The sequence below is a fragment of the Fringilla coelebs genome (assembly GCF_963513975.1).
Source record: "Fringilla coelebs genome assembly, chromosome: Z".
NCBI classification, from domain to species: Eukaryota; Metazoa; Chordata; class Aves; order Passeriformes; family Fringillidae; genus Fringilla; species Fringilla coelebs.
The window spans coordinates 44,263,931-44,280,895 of record NC_140031.1 but is presented as its reverse complement, the minus strand read 5'-3'; the positions used below and the strand labels follow the sequence as shown (position 1 = coordinate 44,280,895).

The 16,965-nt window shown below is 35.0% G+C and overlaps 1 protein-coding gene across 4 annotated transcripts in view; it reads right to left on the bottom strand.

Annotated features, from left to right (window-relative positions):
- RASA1 (RAS p21 protein activator 1) overlaps window positions 1–16,965 on the bottom strand; it is a 45,654-nt gene that overhangs the window by 12,106 nt on the left and 16,583 nt on the right. For all 4 annotated transcript variants that reach the window (XM_084225784.1, XM_084225785.1, XM_084225786.1 and 1 more), the window contains exons 7-15: window positions 16,666–16,718; window positions 15,892–16,042; window positions 12,837–12,915; window positions 9,818–9,938; window positions 7,585–7,741; window positions 5,886–5,973; window positions 3,724–3,801; window positions 2,424–2,581; window positions 2,054–2,130 (exon numbers count right to left, since the gene is read on the bottom strand). In XM_084225784.1, the coding sequence (XP_084081910.1) occupies window positions 2,054–2,130; window positions 2,424–2,581; window positions 3,724–3,801; window positions 5,886–5,973; window positions 7,585–7,741; window positions 9,818–9,938; window positions 12,837–12,915; window positions 15,892–16,042; window positions 16,666–16,718 (962 nt within the window). The remainder of the gene's footprint in view (window positions 1–2,053; window positions 2,131–2,423; window positions 2,582–3,723; window positions 3,802–5,885; window positions 5,974–7,584; window positions 7,742–9,817; window positions 9,939–12,836; window positions 12,916–15,891; window positions 16,043–16,665; window positions 16,719–16,965) is intronic.

Below are 16,965 nucleotides of genomic sequence, written 5' to 3'. Positions count from 1 at the left end.
TAATGACCTGAAAACTCAGGAAATATTTTAAAATACTGAAAAGGTAGCCTTCATTCATGTATTACTTTGGTATTTAGGTTTTGTGTGTTACAATGAAAGAACAAAGCAGTGAATCCAACAACTACATTTTGGACCTTTAATCTGCATTACATGGAAGGAAAAGCAAGCAGAAAAGGTGAGATAACCCAATTAAAAATTGGCAAGATGAATAGCATCAGCTGTACAGGACTGCCACTTCATAGCATTCCACAGGTAACATCTGTGGCTGAAAAGGAAAGGAAAGATGGCTGGTTAAGGAAAGGAACCAGTTATCTTGCTTTTGAAGAGTTACAGGTTTATTCTGGTAGTGCAACATAATGTATGCCAGTGAAAATGTGGTTTACTCATTTTACCCCAATGAACTTCACATACTTCATATGGCTCAGGATGTAAGTAGAGGTGTATGTTCATTCAAGTTGACTTAGTGTAATCTTTATCTCAAAATGAAAGAGTTATGCTGGATTATGCATCAGCTCTAAGAGTGTAGATAACTGCAGTAAAGAAATTCAGCCAATCTTGCCTCTGACCTAAAACAGGAAGCCTTCCATCACCTGAATGCACAAAACTAACAGCATCTCCTTATTCTGGACAGAGAGGAGGAAACTACAAAAATACTTTCAAAGAAATTACTGAAGAATCCCTCTCAAGAATTACTCTTTTAAGATTCTTTTCTTAACCAAGGCTTTGGTGTAGATAGGTAATCAGTTTTCCAGCTCAAATGAGTTCAAGACCAAGTTCACAACTGCATTTATAGTCCCTTAGTGTGTCAGAATGTATCTTTATTCCTCCTGCTATGCAGGAACTTTTCTAGTGAGAGAAGGAGAAAGAGATCTGAAATAGAATCTGGTTCTGCAAGACCATGCAAAATGAGTTGTAAATACCTACTTTGGCTAAGGTTTCCCTACAGATCTTAATAAACCCCAGAAAACCAAAAATCAGTAAATTAGCACTGCTGTAAATTACAGACCAGTAACACAATATGTGCAAACTGAAAACAATTGCACTGAATGACTAGATTATATATACTCTGACTGCCTTGGAACAGACAGCTTGGAACATAATGGGAAAAAAAAAAATCTTGGAACAAATTTGAAGAGGACCGGGAGAGCTACCCTGCCCTTCAAGCCCTTCAAGGAGCGGGGGGGGGGGACAGGGCTGAAGCTGCTCCAGAACAAGTATATTGGGAAACAAGATACATTGAAGAACAGGGAGGAACCAAAACAAAACAAAACAAAACAAAACAAAACAAAACAAAAAAAAAAAAAAAAAAAAAAAAGAACCTAAAAGTATTGTGTGGGAAAAGTCATCACATTAATTTCTACCTAACAGCTTCAAATTCATGTTCTTCAAATTCCTTCTTTTCTAGGAAGCTGACAGATTCTAACACCTTGCTCTTGATTTGCTGGAACAGAAAACCACATTAAAGAAGCACCTATCTTGCTAACATGAAAAGAAAATACAGATGCTTTCCCATTCAAAGTGATACTGAGATAACTTCAGATTTAAGCCAAAGTGTGGAAATAAGGGAAGAAGACAGATGAGGTAAAATGAAAAGAAAAGAAGGGAAGGTTTCTTCCGAGACTGCCAAGATATTTTTTTTAATAAGGAATTGTGCCTTTCCCTGTCTCACGGAAAGCAATCAAAAACCTGAAAAGAAATTCCATGTAGTCAGATTCCACGGAACTTAACATTTTATGAAGTAGACTAATAAAGAAAATTTATCTTTGCTCTTGCTTTTTGATAAGCACAGTCATTATCTAGCAGTAGTTACTGTAGTGCAGAGCTATGTCAGACTAGAGTATAGTGCATTTTATTACTAAAATCAGTGAAAGCTCTCATTATAAAAACATTAATAGAAAGCCAGTATCAGACATCCAAAACATACACAGACAGTATATGGTGAACATAAAAACCTACTTAATTCTCTTGTGACAACCCTTGACAAAAGCAATGATAACCACACAAAGTATCCATTGCTATAATGTATAAGCATCTTTTACAGAAAAATACTTACGTATATCTGGATCCTTACTTTTCTTTGTTTTGTTACTAAGACTTATCTCAAATCTATTAATATCAGATGAAAGATCACTAGGAGAAAAGACAGAGAGCCTCAATTAATACTATACACAGCTGGCATTTAAGATTTTCCTAATATCATTTCAATCTCAAGTTATCATTATCAGCCACTTATATTAGCAAAGATAGGTGTCTACGGAAAATTCTGCCCATGCAGAATTTGTCTGAAAGGTTGCTGCTGTATAAGCACATATACATATACGGTATTTTTTAAAATACTGTAAAACTATAAACATGTGTTAAGAATCTTAAATCCAACACAAACTGAAAGTGAAATTCACTAATTCAAGATAATTAAAACTTACTCAAAGACAAATTCTTCAGACCACACAGGGTTCTGTCCTTCCCTGATGTGTGTTTTTGCTACCTGAACACTGTTCAGGTAGATGTTACAATATGGATTTGTAAAATGCTTTACTGGGAGCGTATGAGCTTCTTCTACATGCAAAATGAGACTGCTGACCTGAAAAAAAAACAAAAGACTTATTTTTTTGTTGCTAAAATACAAACCACATTAATGAATTATTTTAATCCTCTATGCAGAAGATTAATGTTAATATGTGAATACTGAATACCAAACTCCTTATTAGAAGAGTAAAGACCAAAATTATTGGAACATTTTAAGAAGCACAAGGAACAAAGAGTAACTCAAAAAACTACTGAAAACAAATATCCAGACCCATGTTTTTATTTAAGACATCTTAGAGTTTTATTTTAAAATAATTTTTGAGGCATTAGTATTTGCAAATAACAACTTTTCCAGACACAGAAAATTTTATTGAAAGGGAAGACTGTCACTTTGAGTAAGAGCCATGAACAATTCCAAATACAGTGGTTTATTGTTTGGTGCTTTCCTAACAGATTATGTAAAATTCTCTTGAGCAACAGATTACATTGCATTCTTTTATGTAGATAAACACTGTCTTTGCTTTTTGAAGAAAATAATTCCCTTTTTGTTTGGCTTTTGGACCCTGAAGCTCCCAACTGCACCTGTCACTTCATCTGTAAATTCACCTAATTTAGTTCACATATTCACAAATATCCAATTCTTTAATGTTGACAACCAAACAGTTGTGCTTTATTACTTTTTATTCACCATTTTATTCCATTCTCTACTGCCTGTAACAAGTAACTACATTCAATGTTCCTAAGATGATTAAATCATATCAGGAATTCTTAAAGTATTTCCCTTCTCCAATCATTACAGACATAGCTATTTAAGACTGACTGCCCCCTCTCTGAAGAAATTCTGGCATGTATGGCACTTGCAAGAGACCAAAAGAAATTAATACACAAGCTTGGCTCAGCATGTATTTGTTATATAAAATTAATATAATTAATTAAATAACATGTATTTACATGTAACGAAAATGTAAATAATGGGTATTTAATGTATGTGTAACATAGTTTTTTTAACATTTTTTGTTGACATGTCACATGAATTTTTTACATTTCCCAAGTAAAAAGCTGCTGACTTCTTTAGACTTTTATTTAGAATTTGCTACTGTTGAAAGGAAAAATACTGAGACTTATTAATATAATTTTGCACAGAGGAGGAAAAATACTCCTCCCCATGCACCTCCAACCGCACAGTATCAGCTTCACCTGACGCAGACGTTTATTTGAGGTTCCTGGACTGGTTTTTCTTAAACTGCAAAACACCTGCAGAGCTTTCATCCAGTCCTAAGAGAGAAGGATACAGAAGAATGTAATGAAATCAAGTCAGATACAGCTTCTTGCAGTGGAACAGACATATCTGCAAAACGTATCTGAATTTTTACTTTAGCCTGGCAAAACCTAAGTTTTCTGTAATTCCACCACACTATGAAAGTCTGAATATTAAAGCAAATTTATTCTCGTTACTAAGCAAAACTCATAAAGAATTTGCAAATCTGAACTGTTTTCTCTTTCAGAATTATCAAGCATTACTAATGGATTTACGTGTGACCTTTGCCAATTTTCCAGTGTAGTGACACTACAAGAAATTGCAAATCATATATAAAATTAAGAAAAAGTTGTCTGCTTCTGAGAAAATTTCATTTAACAAGCCAAACTGATCCGATTATTCTCTCCAGTAGTCCCATATAGCAGTCATAACACTGTATACTTCAAGCAAAAACTGAACAATTAAGAGAGAAATATAGAGCATATATCCAACATTCTCCAGTTTGTCTTTGGAAAGTGGAAGATGTATTATAGCCTCATTCACTAGTTACTAGTGAAGCACAAAAAGCTAAGCACAAAACTTAGCTTTTGACCAACAGTCTTCTCTTCAGTCAGTATCTCAAAGATCTGCGATCTACTCTCAAAACACAATTTAACAATGTCATTAAAACCCCCACAACACTGCTTCAATCATTCTTCACAGCATCTTCCACATCTCAAAAATATAGGAATATGTACTGCATCTGTTCTCAGCTTTGTGAATTAGGCTTCTGCTTTCAAATCCTTCCAATGAAAAGCTTTCAGCTACATCCCACCAAGTTTCTATTTTTCTATGAAATGTTAGAAAGTAAAGAAAGCTGAGCTTTCTCAGAAGGTAAATATTTGTAAACTTTTCTGGGCCAAAGCCATATTATAAAGAAATCTGAAACAACTGTGTTCTGTATAAACAGTGAACAGCTTGTTAAGCACTTTCAAAACCAAATTAAACCAAATGTTCCAGAAAGAAAACAGGACATTCTATCTTCTACACATTCTTAATTATTTTACTTTTTAGAAAACAAAATATTTTCCAGATATGACAAAAATTAGGAAGCATGGAATTTAATTTCTATATTCTCAATTATGATACAGCATACTGCTTCTCAAAGACAATACTGGCAGTTGTATGACAAATTACACTACATAATTCTTATGTCATCTCTCCAAATTTAACAATTTGCATTAACAAGTTTTAACAATTGGCATTAATTTAAAAAGAAAATCTCTCCTTTCCTTTATATACGGAGCACAAAAAATACTATTTTTATATAGACTTCATGCTCTGGTGAATACACTCTGTTATGAGTGCTCTAAAAAGCTTTAATGCCATTCAAATAACATCAATGCAAAGCTTAACTTCTAATGCAACATATACATCAGAGCTGTGAACTTGCAGAGTTCTTAAACAAGAACACTGTGTCATTTTAGATACAATCTACTGGTAAAATAATTTCTCAGAAGTAGGCTTCCATGCCACAATTCTGAATCAGTGAACGTAACTGTTGAGAGCTAGTAACTAAAGATACCATATAAACCCAGAAAACCTTTCACTGTGCACCATCAGGGCCAAAGACTATGTATGATTACCAGTTTATATACATGGCAAATACCTGGAAAAGGCAGTTCAATGCGCTTTGGTCACTGGGCACACATAGATGCATTAGCATTTTATTTATTTCACTCTGAAGTAGATCTCTACCTTACTGTGTTGTGGTTTACAGCATGGAAAAGACCTGGAGAGTAAATTTTTTCTTCTGAATTGAACTATGTCAAAAAACATGTATGTTCTCTAGAAACAGGTAATAGAAAGTAATGGTAGTTCTGCACATGGGGCCTGACTGGAATTTGTCAAAACTAAAACCCTGAAGAACAGGTCATACAGGTGCTGGATTTTCAGCACCAACCTTCCCCCTCAGAGATCTGCTACCAGTTCATTTTAACATCTCTCACATAACCACTAAATATCTGTGATACATTTGCTTCCTGTTTCAGAAGGGCAACATCACTGAACAACACAAGATTAAAAGTTACTAGTTTTACACTTAGCAAATAAAAGCTCTCACCTGTGCTTGTTCTGGAGTTTCGCCTGCAAAGTAAAAGATGTAATGCTCTTCACTAAAGTGCTGAACTACTATCTGAAAACAGTTTGGCCTTAAAAATAAAAAAAAAAAAAACAACAAAAATTAAGTTTAATTAATCTTCACAGATTAGGAGACACCTTCACTTGATCTGTGCCAGAACAAAGTTTACACTGAACTAACAGATTTCTCCTGTTTGTCTGTAAGGTATATTGAATAATTGCATCAATGTTCATCTACATGTTACCATCACAAATGGAAAGAGGAAGACTTCCAACAAGATTTATCAGATCTTCAAAAACTGCATTTTGGTTTTGAATATATTCTGTCATTTTAAGAAAACTACAGTACATGCAGCCTGCTTCAGAATATTGACACATTTTTAGAAAGGTGTGTAGAACAAGCATGTATGTTGGCTTACAGTTAAGGCAAAAATCCAGCCATCTCAAAACACTTGTCAACAAGGATTATTCCTTGACAGTTTAAAAGCAGTGGAAGTTCAGCATTTTTTCACAACCAGTTGATCATACTTTAAGGATTTTTCTATCAGGAAACAGTATTAACCTAAGGAATCCCCTATATGAATGTGTCCCACAGCTCTCATGACCACTAAGATATGTACTAGATCATACACGAAACATTTGAGTGTACGTGACACAAACTTCTACAACCTTAAATGCTACAGAAGTACAACAATCACTGTACCTCTGAGGAAAGGGCAGAGACCATTTTTTATCCGCTACTTGAAGTGCAGGAGGAACTCTGTCACAACTGCAGTTCCTCACTAACATCTTCCTAAGCTGCTGCAACCATGCATGTCCTCCTACACACCTCTTAAGTACCACCTAGTACCCAACTTTGCTCCAACCCACAACACAGCGTTTCTTAAAAGTTTAAAGAAAGCAACAGAATGTTTATTGATTACAATATATACCAAAGCTTCATGCCTAATTGTCAATTACATAGGGAACATTTCAGCATTTTTTTTAAATGGTCTTTATCTATATCTGTGCTCCTCATTCCAACAGTTGGAAATTTTTTTCAAAATTATTATGAAGATTTTAAAACCCACAGAGCAGATTTAAAAACAGAGCAAAGCATCCGTCTTTGTAGATCAAGAAATGCCACTAATGTTAAACATTTGTCTCTAGTTTTTTCACAAAGTAACTAGAAGTTGTCCATATATAATTTTTCAATTAATATTAAGATCTGTAGGATAGCCAGAATTTCTAACTTCTTTCACTTATTATGTAAGTAAATATAGTGATTTCTTCTATAAAATTCTATAAAATACAGGCCACTGGAGTTCTAACTACCAATGAAAAAATACTTAAACTCTCTTCTTAATTTCTAGTGATATCTAAAATACTTCTGATTCTCAACTTTCTTGCTGATAATCACATCCCCTGGGGTCAGCATATTTTGAATATCAAAGTATTACAGTAAGATTTGATGTGTAAGTAACTCTGAGTATAGTAATTGTGCAAAAACAATCTTTGAGGATATTTACTTATATGAATTAGTATACTACAAAGTACTTGTTTTTAAATAAAAAAGCACCTACAGACTTCTAACCAAGTTAGCTTTCAAATACCTACCAAAATAATGTAGAACTTTTAGAATTTACAAAAATTCTTTATCTTAACTCTTGGTGCAATAGGATTAAAAAAACCCAATGTCCTACCTGCCAAATAAACTGTCATGTACTCCATAGACAGAACACACACTAAGGTCTATTAGTCCTTTGGGTTTTGTGGCTCTTTTTTCACTTTCAAAATAAATAAGCTGGGCATCATTTCCCTCTAATATAAAGTACAAGTTTTTCCATCTCTTTCCTTTACCTGCACAAGAATCAAGCAAATGGTTACAATACTGTCTAAAACAACATTTTAATTTTCTAAATTAAAAAACCAGAAGAGGGCAGTAAAGCTTATGTCAAATTCCAAAGAGAAGAACAATGTACAGATTATCACACTTGAGTTACAGTATCAGTATACACATTCCATTTTATATAACGTGACTAAAACCAAATCCTCTTCACAGATGCAGGTAGAGCTGCAAAAGAGTCTTCAAACATCCTCAGTGCTTTCAAGAGCATTATGAAAGTGCATATGAACTGCCCCAAAAATGAGCTCCTCTCAGTGTTATGCCTGTATCTACACAGACTGCAAATAACAACAATGTGGACCCCCCCATCCATTAATTTTTTTTTTTAAGAAATGAACTCTCGACATTAGAAAGTTGCTCCTAAACTCTGACCATTGATTGCATTACAATACCTTAAAACATATAGCTGAAGAACAGAAATGGAAATATATTATATGCAAACTTAAATCAGAATCAACCTGCAAGCACAACTGTATGCAAGAATTTGGCTGGTCCCACTTGCTGCAGAGAAAGGTTCTTTGAATTACAGTGTATTAGGAGCATTCTGCAACAAATTAATGCTTAAATCAGAGGATCATTTAAAAAAAGTTTCATCCTTTATTTTACACTTTAATCATCATAAATCCACTGGGGCCTCAATAAACAAGCTGCAAAATTGTTTTCAAAATACAAATGTAACACTCATTCATCATACCATGACTCCTAGATGGAAGAGTGATTTTATTGCATTTATCCATATATGCTATGTGCATCTCTCTACGAGACAGTACTCCAATTTGCCTCTTTTAACCTAATTTTTCCAAGTCATTCCCATTTCAATCCTTACTCCATGACATCTCTCTACACCTCTCAGAATAAACCTTCTAAACAAATGAGATGCTTCCTTATTCTGTTCAGAAGGTATAGTTTGGGGTGGTTTGGGGTTTTTTAATGTCTCTTGTATTAGGCTATATGTAAACTCATACCTTCTTTCTTGCATTTGGTCACTATCCAGATTACCACCTGTAACTTATCCTTCTTGTCATTTGCAGAAATCTTGTTATTGATACCGTTTTTCTGCGTCCATTAATGCTGATTTTTCCAAAAAGCAGAAATATAACACTCGGCAAGGGATCAGCTTCCTCAAAACTTCAAATTCAATGGAAATTCTTCAGGGTAATACTGAAGGTTACACTGAAATAAGTCAAGCTGTCAGCTTTTAATGTGCTTATTGTATGTTACGCTGTGTCAGCTTAGAACCCTAAAAAGTCACTATATCCTCAGTATGAAAGACTGTGCATTTTAAATTTAGGATTGAAAACATACACCTGACTTGGAATAACAAAATAAAACCAGATGTTCTCTGCAGTGAATGTACAGATTTACATTATTCTAGCTCTCTCAAACCTCTAACAACTAGAACTTAGTGAGTTCAATATTAAGTACAAGCACTTCATGAAAATATATTTCATTTCATAATTTTGAACACTACCTTTGACAAGGATGCCTACTTTTTGTGCTGCGCTGATTTTTTCAGAACTGCCAACCTAAATTTTCATGCTGCATGTAATTTCATGTACCACATTGTTCTGTTAATCTACTACTTAAGGAAAGAGATCTTTCACACTCCTTACACACCTTCTAGAACCTTTTGACCACTCCAATTTTGCTCTTTCTAGTACCACTAAATTCATTAAATTCAGCTAGCTAGTACCACTAAATTCATTAAATTCTCTGCTCTCCAGTGACCAACAATAGGGCACAAGGAAATGGAACAAAATTGAGGCAGGGAAATTTCAGATAAGACCATAGGAAAAAGTTCTTCACTGAGGAGGTGGCTGGTCCTTAGAACACAGTATGCAGGAAATGCTCACAGCCTGTCAGGGTTTAAGGAGTGTGTAGAAAATGCTCTTAGTCACGTGGTTTAGTTTTCAGTGGACCTGCGCAGGATCTTTATGACTCCCATCCGATTTAAGATACTGTATGATTCTATGATCCTTATCTGCTTTTTCTCTTCCTCTAAAAAAATAATAGAGGCAAACATAACTCACTTTTTTTCAGAAGATAACCTTTTTTGACAATATTTTTATAAAAGGCATCCTTTGTTTTCCGACGAATTGTATTGTAGATTTCTTTTCCGTCCACTGTATCATTAAGCACTTGTTCTTGGTGCTAGAAAACATGTCAGAAAAACATACTTTAAGCTCAGAAATTGCCATTAAAAATGTATCCTATGAAGCTGCGATCAGGATCATCTTACTGAATGCTACCTAACTCATTACTATTGTTCTCTCATGCATTTTACTAAAGCATTCATTTTCATACAATACACATGCTAGAAATGTACTATAACTCTTTCCGTATTTCCCAAACTGAACGAAAATAGCTTTCAATACAGACCATCTTCTACAAAGTAAGGCTTTTCCATGTAATAACAAAAAACATGATGTTTCACTGTGATTTCACTGTGTTAAAATTTATGCCAGCTTTGAAGTCTTATCTAGCTCCTAACTGTCTTCTACCAAAGCTCACAGGCCTGAGATATCATGGATAAACTCTGAAGCAACAAAAATAGTGCAGATCATAATTAAAACCAAGTCAAAGTGGCACAGTCTCTCATTAATCTCATTAGAACTCACATGTTGCAACTGAGCAGAATTCAGGACAAAAGAAAGGAAGAAACAGGTAAGAGAAAAAATATAAATTCACACAAAAAATGGTAGTATCTAGACATGCAAGTAATAAATATGATGAAAATCCAAGCAAGGTCTGACCTTACTAAGTAAGCTGATGAATAGAAGTTCTTTAGCCATTAAAAAAAAACAAGAAAAGCAAGACTATAAAGTAGTAAGGACATCACTGAGATGAAAAGAGACATATGAACTGGTTCTTACATAATATTCTACTTTTCTTCCTATGCATGTATATGCAAGAATTATGATTTTGATCAAAACAACAATAGCAAGATGAAAAATAATTTGGTAATATTAATAGGAATTACAGGACCTGCAATGGAAGCTATATCCATGTGTTATGAAATGATAACTTAACATAACATGATTACCTATCAAGAAAATGTCTTGAATATAAGTGCACAAGGAGTAGTGACAAATACTTTTAAATAGTAAATAGCATATCAGACACAGGAATTCCATCAGATTGATTCTAAAATGATGCAAAACTTTTGAATTCTTTTTCCCCCTCAAAAATACAGAGCATGATGCTACATGGAAAGGAAGTGAAGCTGAACATTAACTGCACCACTGAGCACCAAATTTTCAAATAAAGTCAAAAGTGCATTTGGCTAGGTTAAAAGAATCTGAAGTACTCTCACATGGAAAATGAATTAATAAAGAGTTTATTAATAGAGAAACTGCAACTTTTGCATATGTGAAAAGCTAAAATGAAGACTTATTGCCATTATTAAAGAGGAAAAATGAAGAAAGTTAGTAATTAAGTTTTCCAAGGAGCAGTCTCAGAATTCCTATTTGCTTTGTGAACCAAGAACATTACTGAGCACAAGTTCACAAGAGGAAGCACCAAGGGGGAAGCACCAAGGACACAACACAAGTAGCAGTATAGGAAAGATTGCAATAACAAGGAATGTGTCTCTTAGTGAAACACAGCGGTTACACCTGTTGATACTTAAGAAAATGAGATGTGAACAGCTGAGTCACTCATTGGAGGACTGGGCTGTGAACTGTTGACTATGCTAACATACTGGTCTCACAAGGATGGACTTAACATCTGTAATGGCAGCCCCTAAGGTGCTGAGTTTTGGTTTTGTAATGGTATTGGTAACATACCAGTGTTCTGGCTTTTGTTGATCAGTACCTGCATAACCTCAAGACCCTCCATTTCCCACTCTGCCCCCTTCCTCAGTGAGGTGGCTTGCTGGACAATAGGCTGGGAACACAGATAGCCAGGACAGATGATGCCAATTTATCAGAGGGATATTCCCTGTCATGTAACATCAGGATTAGCAATACGCATGTGGGCACAGGGAGGTCTCAGAGAACATCTGGGCATTAGTCTACTTGTGAGAGGTGCTGAGTGTTTGGCTTTGTATCACCCTTTCCTTTGCTTATAAAACAGTATTTATCTCAACCCAGGAATTTTTTCGCTTTTGCCCCATTCCACAAGAATAAGGAATGAGCAAACAAAGGTGCAGATCCTTAGCAGCTCACCAGGGTCAACCCACCACAGAAAATTACATGTATATCTGTTAAGTGCTTTCCAGAGGGAAAGGGAATTATGCATAACATGGTACTACTCTAAATTCTTCTGGTACATGTTCAAGAAAGGTGAGTTCACACCAAAACTAGCAACAGCAAGACAACTATGAAAACATTACAAAGAGACAGGATCAGCTTCTGTGCGCTTAGCTTGGTGAACAGAAGAAATGCTCCCATATTATTAAAAAAGATGCTACAAAGATGACTGCAAATCTCTTTAAGGGGGACAAGAGGAGCAAATTTCTGATTTCCACTGAAACAGGAAAGCTTGGGCACAGAAAAAGAAAAGAATAGGTACGTAAATTTTATAATTACCTATAAGCTCATGAAAAGCTAAATGATGTGGTATGCTTACTACTGGTGATCTCTTAGAATCAACTTCTGCTATGGGGCAAGTGAGCTTCGGAACAAGTGCTGCAGTCCAGGCCCTGCAATCACTCCTGAAGCTTTTCAGTGTGTATAGGTTTCCTGTGACAGAAGAAAAACCCCAGACACAGAAGAGAGAAGGGCAGACCAGTTCCCCTTAATATGGGACTAAATCAAAGCATGAGCCCAGGAGCTAGGGGCTTAGAGTAGAGGTCGAACACCGCACAGTATAGACGGAACTGACGATACTTCCTGTTGCCTACAAGCAATTCTTCAGTAAGCGTATGTATTTGAGGATAAAACAAAAGAAACAGATGAGCTGAAAACATTAAAACTGTTGATGACTGACTACCGGAGATGATGCTGTTTAACTACCACTGCTATTTCTGCTGTAATTTAATTCATAAATTGATTTGATAGAGATTCAGTCTGTGACTTCAACATCAAAGGCTCAGAGATTAAATCCTACCTGCATTGGAACAGGATCTTTTAAGTAATATCCTTCAACGATCTGCTCTTTTCTGTAGTGCTCAATGATGTCAGCAATACTGTTCCAATAAGAAAAAGAATACTGAAATGTTAAACACATTAATTTTTCCACCGTTTGAGAATCTGCTTTTCCATAAAACCATAGAAAACGTTCCTTCAAAGTTTTAATTAAATCAACTGTTAATCATCATAATCTTATTTGAAAGGAATGAGGATTTACTAATATACTGAAGTCAAGAAAGTTCACAAAACTGTATTCAAAGTCTATTATTCCTAAACTCTCCAAAATATTTCAGTGACTTGTTTAAAATGTCAAATGAGGACACGGCACTTTCCACATTCAGTTAGTACACGTGCATTACCTGCTTTCCAACCAGGCTGAAAAACTGCTATTTCATTGGCAATAATTTTCCAAGTCCTAGAGTAATTAGCTAAGTCGAATGGGACATACTCCGTGTCAAGTTCAATCCCCTTCTAGGAGGACAGGAATAAAAAACAGAAAAGGTTGGTAGCAGGACTTACACAGACTACAACTGGACATCACTGAGCTATCCTTTTAAATACTCATGTCAGTAGCACTCCTCTACAGGGATGCACTCATTCTAGTCATCAGATTCAGACTGCAATTGCACTTGGAAGACTCAGGAGAGAAGTAGTGACAGATACAAGCTGAAATTCTAGGCATTTAAATTGCTCTAATTTATTTTCACACTACTGAAATTTACACTGTAATAAAGAACAGCAACAGGGACATCAACAGAAATTAATCATTTACATGCAAATATCCATCTAGAAAAAGAGCTAAGTAATTAAATAGATAAAAATATACTCCGTGCGACGTCTCAGTTCATGCATACTCAGCTGTGTGTGCAAAGATACAAATAAGGCATGTGTGCAACGCAGGAACAATAGCTGATACGGTAAAAAAATCTCAAAAATGTCTAAATAAAGCTATATCAAGTTATCTGGGTTGGCTTTTCTATTTCATTCTGAAGCTATGAACTAGGCAAACTTGATAAAATTACCCTCCCACGAGTATTTTGATTTTTCACATACATAAAATGAGATTAATGTTTCTTTCAGTTTTAATGAAATCGAATAATAATTTCAATTTTTACTGAGATGCTGTCTGCATATGCTGTTTTCTACCTAAGAATTTCAACTGTGTTACACTACAAAAAACAGTGACTCAGTCATTACATTTCACAGGTTGAATAGGTACTACCAACATTTTCTAATCAATCAAACAGCACTATATGAATTTGCTCACTCATCAAATCAGGAATACCTCGACCTCCAATGCAACATCTGCTTCTATGATTACAAATGCCATTAGGAGTTCCTCAATGTAAGGAGCAGGCGCCTGCAAAATTTCTGCAATTTTGTAATATGGGCCGAAGATTAAAGTCAGTTGTATTTAAAAACTCCTTCTGTAGTTAACATAACATTTGGACTAGGACTCCAAGCCTTGATGGAGTACCTAAGGGCTGCGTTCATTATATGTTTGAACTTCCAACCTTGTACACACAGAAATTTGAACTGAATATCACCTTAGGAGTACAGTGATAATTCTCCCAAACATATAACAAAAACAAAGATTTTCTTTGACACTAAGGAAGATCTCTGGAAAACTACATACCAAAACACTAAAATAAATTCTTAAAGCACTTTGTCATAATTTATTACTGCTTAACTTTAAAATCTTGTTTTCTGCTTGGCTGCATAGAAAATCTTTCAGACAAATGTAATCTACACACCAAGTGAATCCACCACTCTATTATAAAGTAATCTCAAGCAATAACAAGCTAGTATCTTTCTTAAAGTGTACTATTTAATGCTACAAACCCATTTGAGACTAATAAGAGTTCTGCTAACTTGATAATTAATTGCACATCACCAAGGGTGGCAGGCTCCTGGCCTATGATTCTCCTCCTACACCATGCAACTAGAAATTGGCATTTACCTTCATGAAAGGCTGACCCCTGCAGCTAGCCTACAGTAAGGATGGCTGGAGGCCAGACTGATTAATGAAGAAAGTATTCAAGCAGCCTGGGTGTGAAATGGGCACAGGCTCATAAGGATCCAATTATTTAGCCTCACAGCATCATGTGAATGAAGTCATATTTGAAAAAGTCCACTGAACTTAGTAAGAAGACCATGACATTCTCTCAGATGTACTGCTAAATCTCTACTCTAAATCTCTACTAAATCTATTCACTAAATCTAGAAGTGACAAAAATTCTCTATTGCGGTAAGAATGCCCTTGGTTCTAGGTGAGCAGGACTGGAAAAATGCTGATTTTTTTAAGGCAGGCAATGACCTCTGTTTAAGGAGGAAGGTGAGTTTTCAGTGCTGAAAATTCTTCCAGATACAATAACTCTAAAAAATACTATCAAAGATGCAGGTGTACTGATAGCTTCTCCCATAAAATGGGAAGACCTCATTATTTCTCTTTCTGTTTTGTACAAATTACTACTATTTTGCACCAAGAAGAAATGCATCTTAGGTTTGTTCATTCTAAATGAACTGATCAATATTTCTACTCCAAGTACTATGCACATATTTCAAGGTAATTTAGTAATTTTTTCAACAACTAAGGCATTTTTCCCCTTTCTTGTAAATACCCATTTCTATTATTTGAAAACTCCATTGACTGTCTCAGATAAAATCAGGATTTTTATTTACCCCTTTTCAAACAGACAAGAACGCATGTAGAAACCTCCAAGCTGCTTCAAATAAAGTAATCTCTTAATTACAGACACAATTTATGGATCCACATGATCCATTCAAACCACAATTTACAGAGTGAAGCAACTGATTGGCAGAACAAGTACAAATACTTCAAGAGAAATAAGTTACACTTAGGTTATTTAAGCTGTAAGAATCTGCTCAGTTAGAAGTAACTAGCATGGAAATCAGAGAAAATATTTAGTATAAAGGAAACCACAGTCTTAAAATCATAGTAGTAAATAATTATCAGGAGCAAGTTATGCAAACGCAAAATATGCATAATTCCTTCTGCAACAAGAACTCACCTATTATAGTATCTGCCTCCCATCATAAACTGATTGTTTGATGTTGGACATATTTTAAAACGCTGAATATTTTCACTGGTCCGGAAATAAAGTGAATAATCACCAGGAGTATTATCTGAAGGCCTCACAAGAAAACTGCACACCTGACCAACTGAAAAGACATCATAACAGTGATGTTTTTCTTAGTGATATATGTAAACCCTTATAAAATCTATTTCTACATAAACTAGAAAGAACTGCACACTTGAAGAGACACAAACCCTATAAAGGTAAATTCCAGTAGTGGTCTCAAACTAGAAGAACTAGTACTAAACCAACAAAATTAACGAGAAATGGTTCAGCTGTAGCCGGCAACTTAGCCACATCTTTGCCATCTCTAAAAGATCATACAAAAAAAGTTTGACGACATTTTCAAATCTCTGTGCCAGTATTCAAAGTGGAGTATTAAACAATATGGGTCAGAATTACTGTTTTCATTTAAAGAAATACTTGCTTTATGAAAGCAAAATAATTGACTCCACATATAACAATTAAAAAATTAATTAAATAAAAAATTATTAGATTAACTTTACTTGAGAACGTACTCAGTACTGATAGCCATGAAAGTCTCCATCCAATGTAGTATTCTACTGAGGTAGCACCCAGAGGGATTGGAGAATCTAAAACACTCATTTATGTTCAGACATAAAAGGAAGTTTTGCCATAGTTTAATATTAGCAGGATCACCTTGTGCCATTTCACTATCACTGTATTTCACACCAGAAATACACATACCTGTCATCAGCAAATTGTAAGCTTCTTGTTTGGAGATCTTCCCATGGAACCATCTTAACAAAGATGAAGCGAAAAATTAGAAAGCAAGACTACCAGCTCTCTTTTTTGGTTATGCTGACATCCAAGGCTCTGGCACTGATGAATTAATCTTTATTTTAAAAGAGCCAATATATATAGATGAGACAATCAATGTCCATGCTACTTAATGATTCTCTCCTCCCAACAACATGAAAACACTAACACTAATAGGTATATGAACAAATTACTTCAATAAAACACGTGGAGCTGATGTTCAAATAC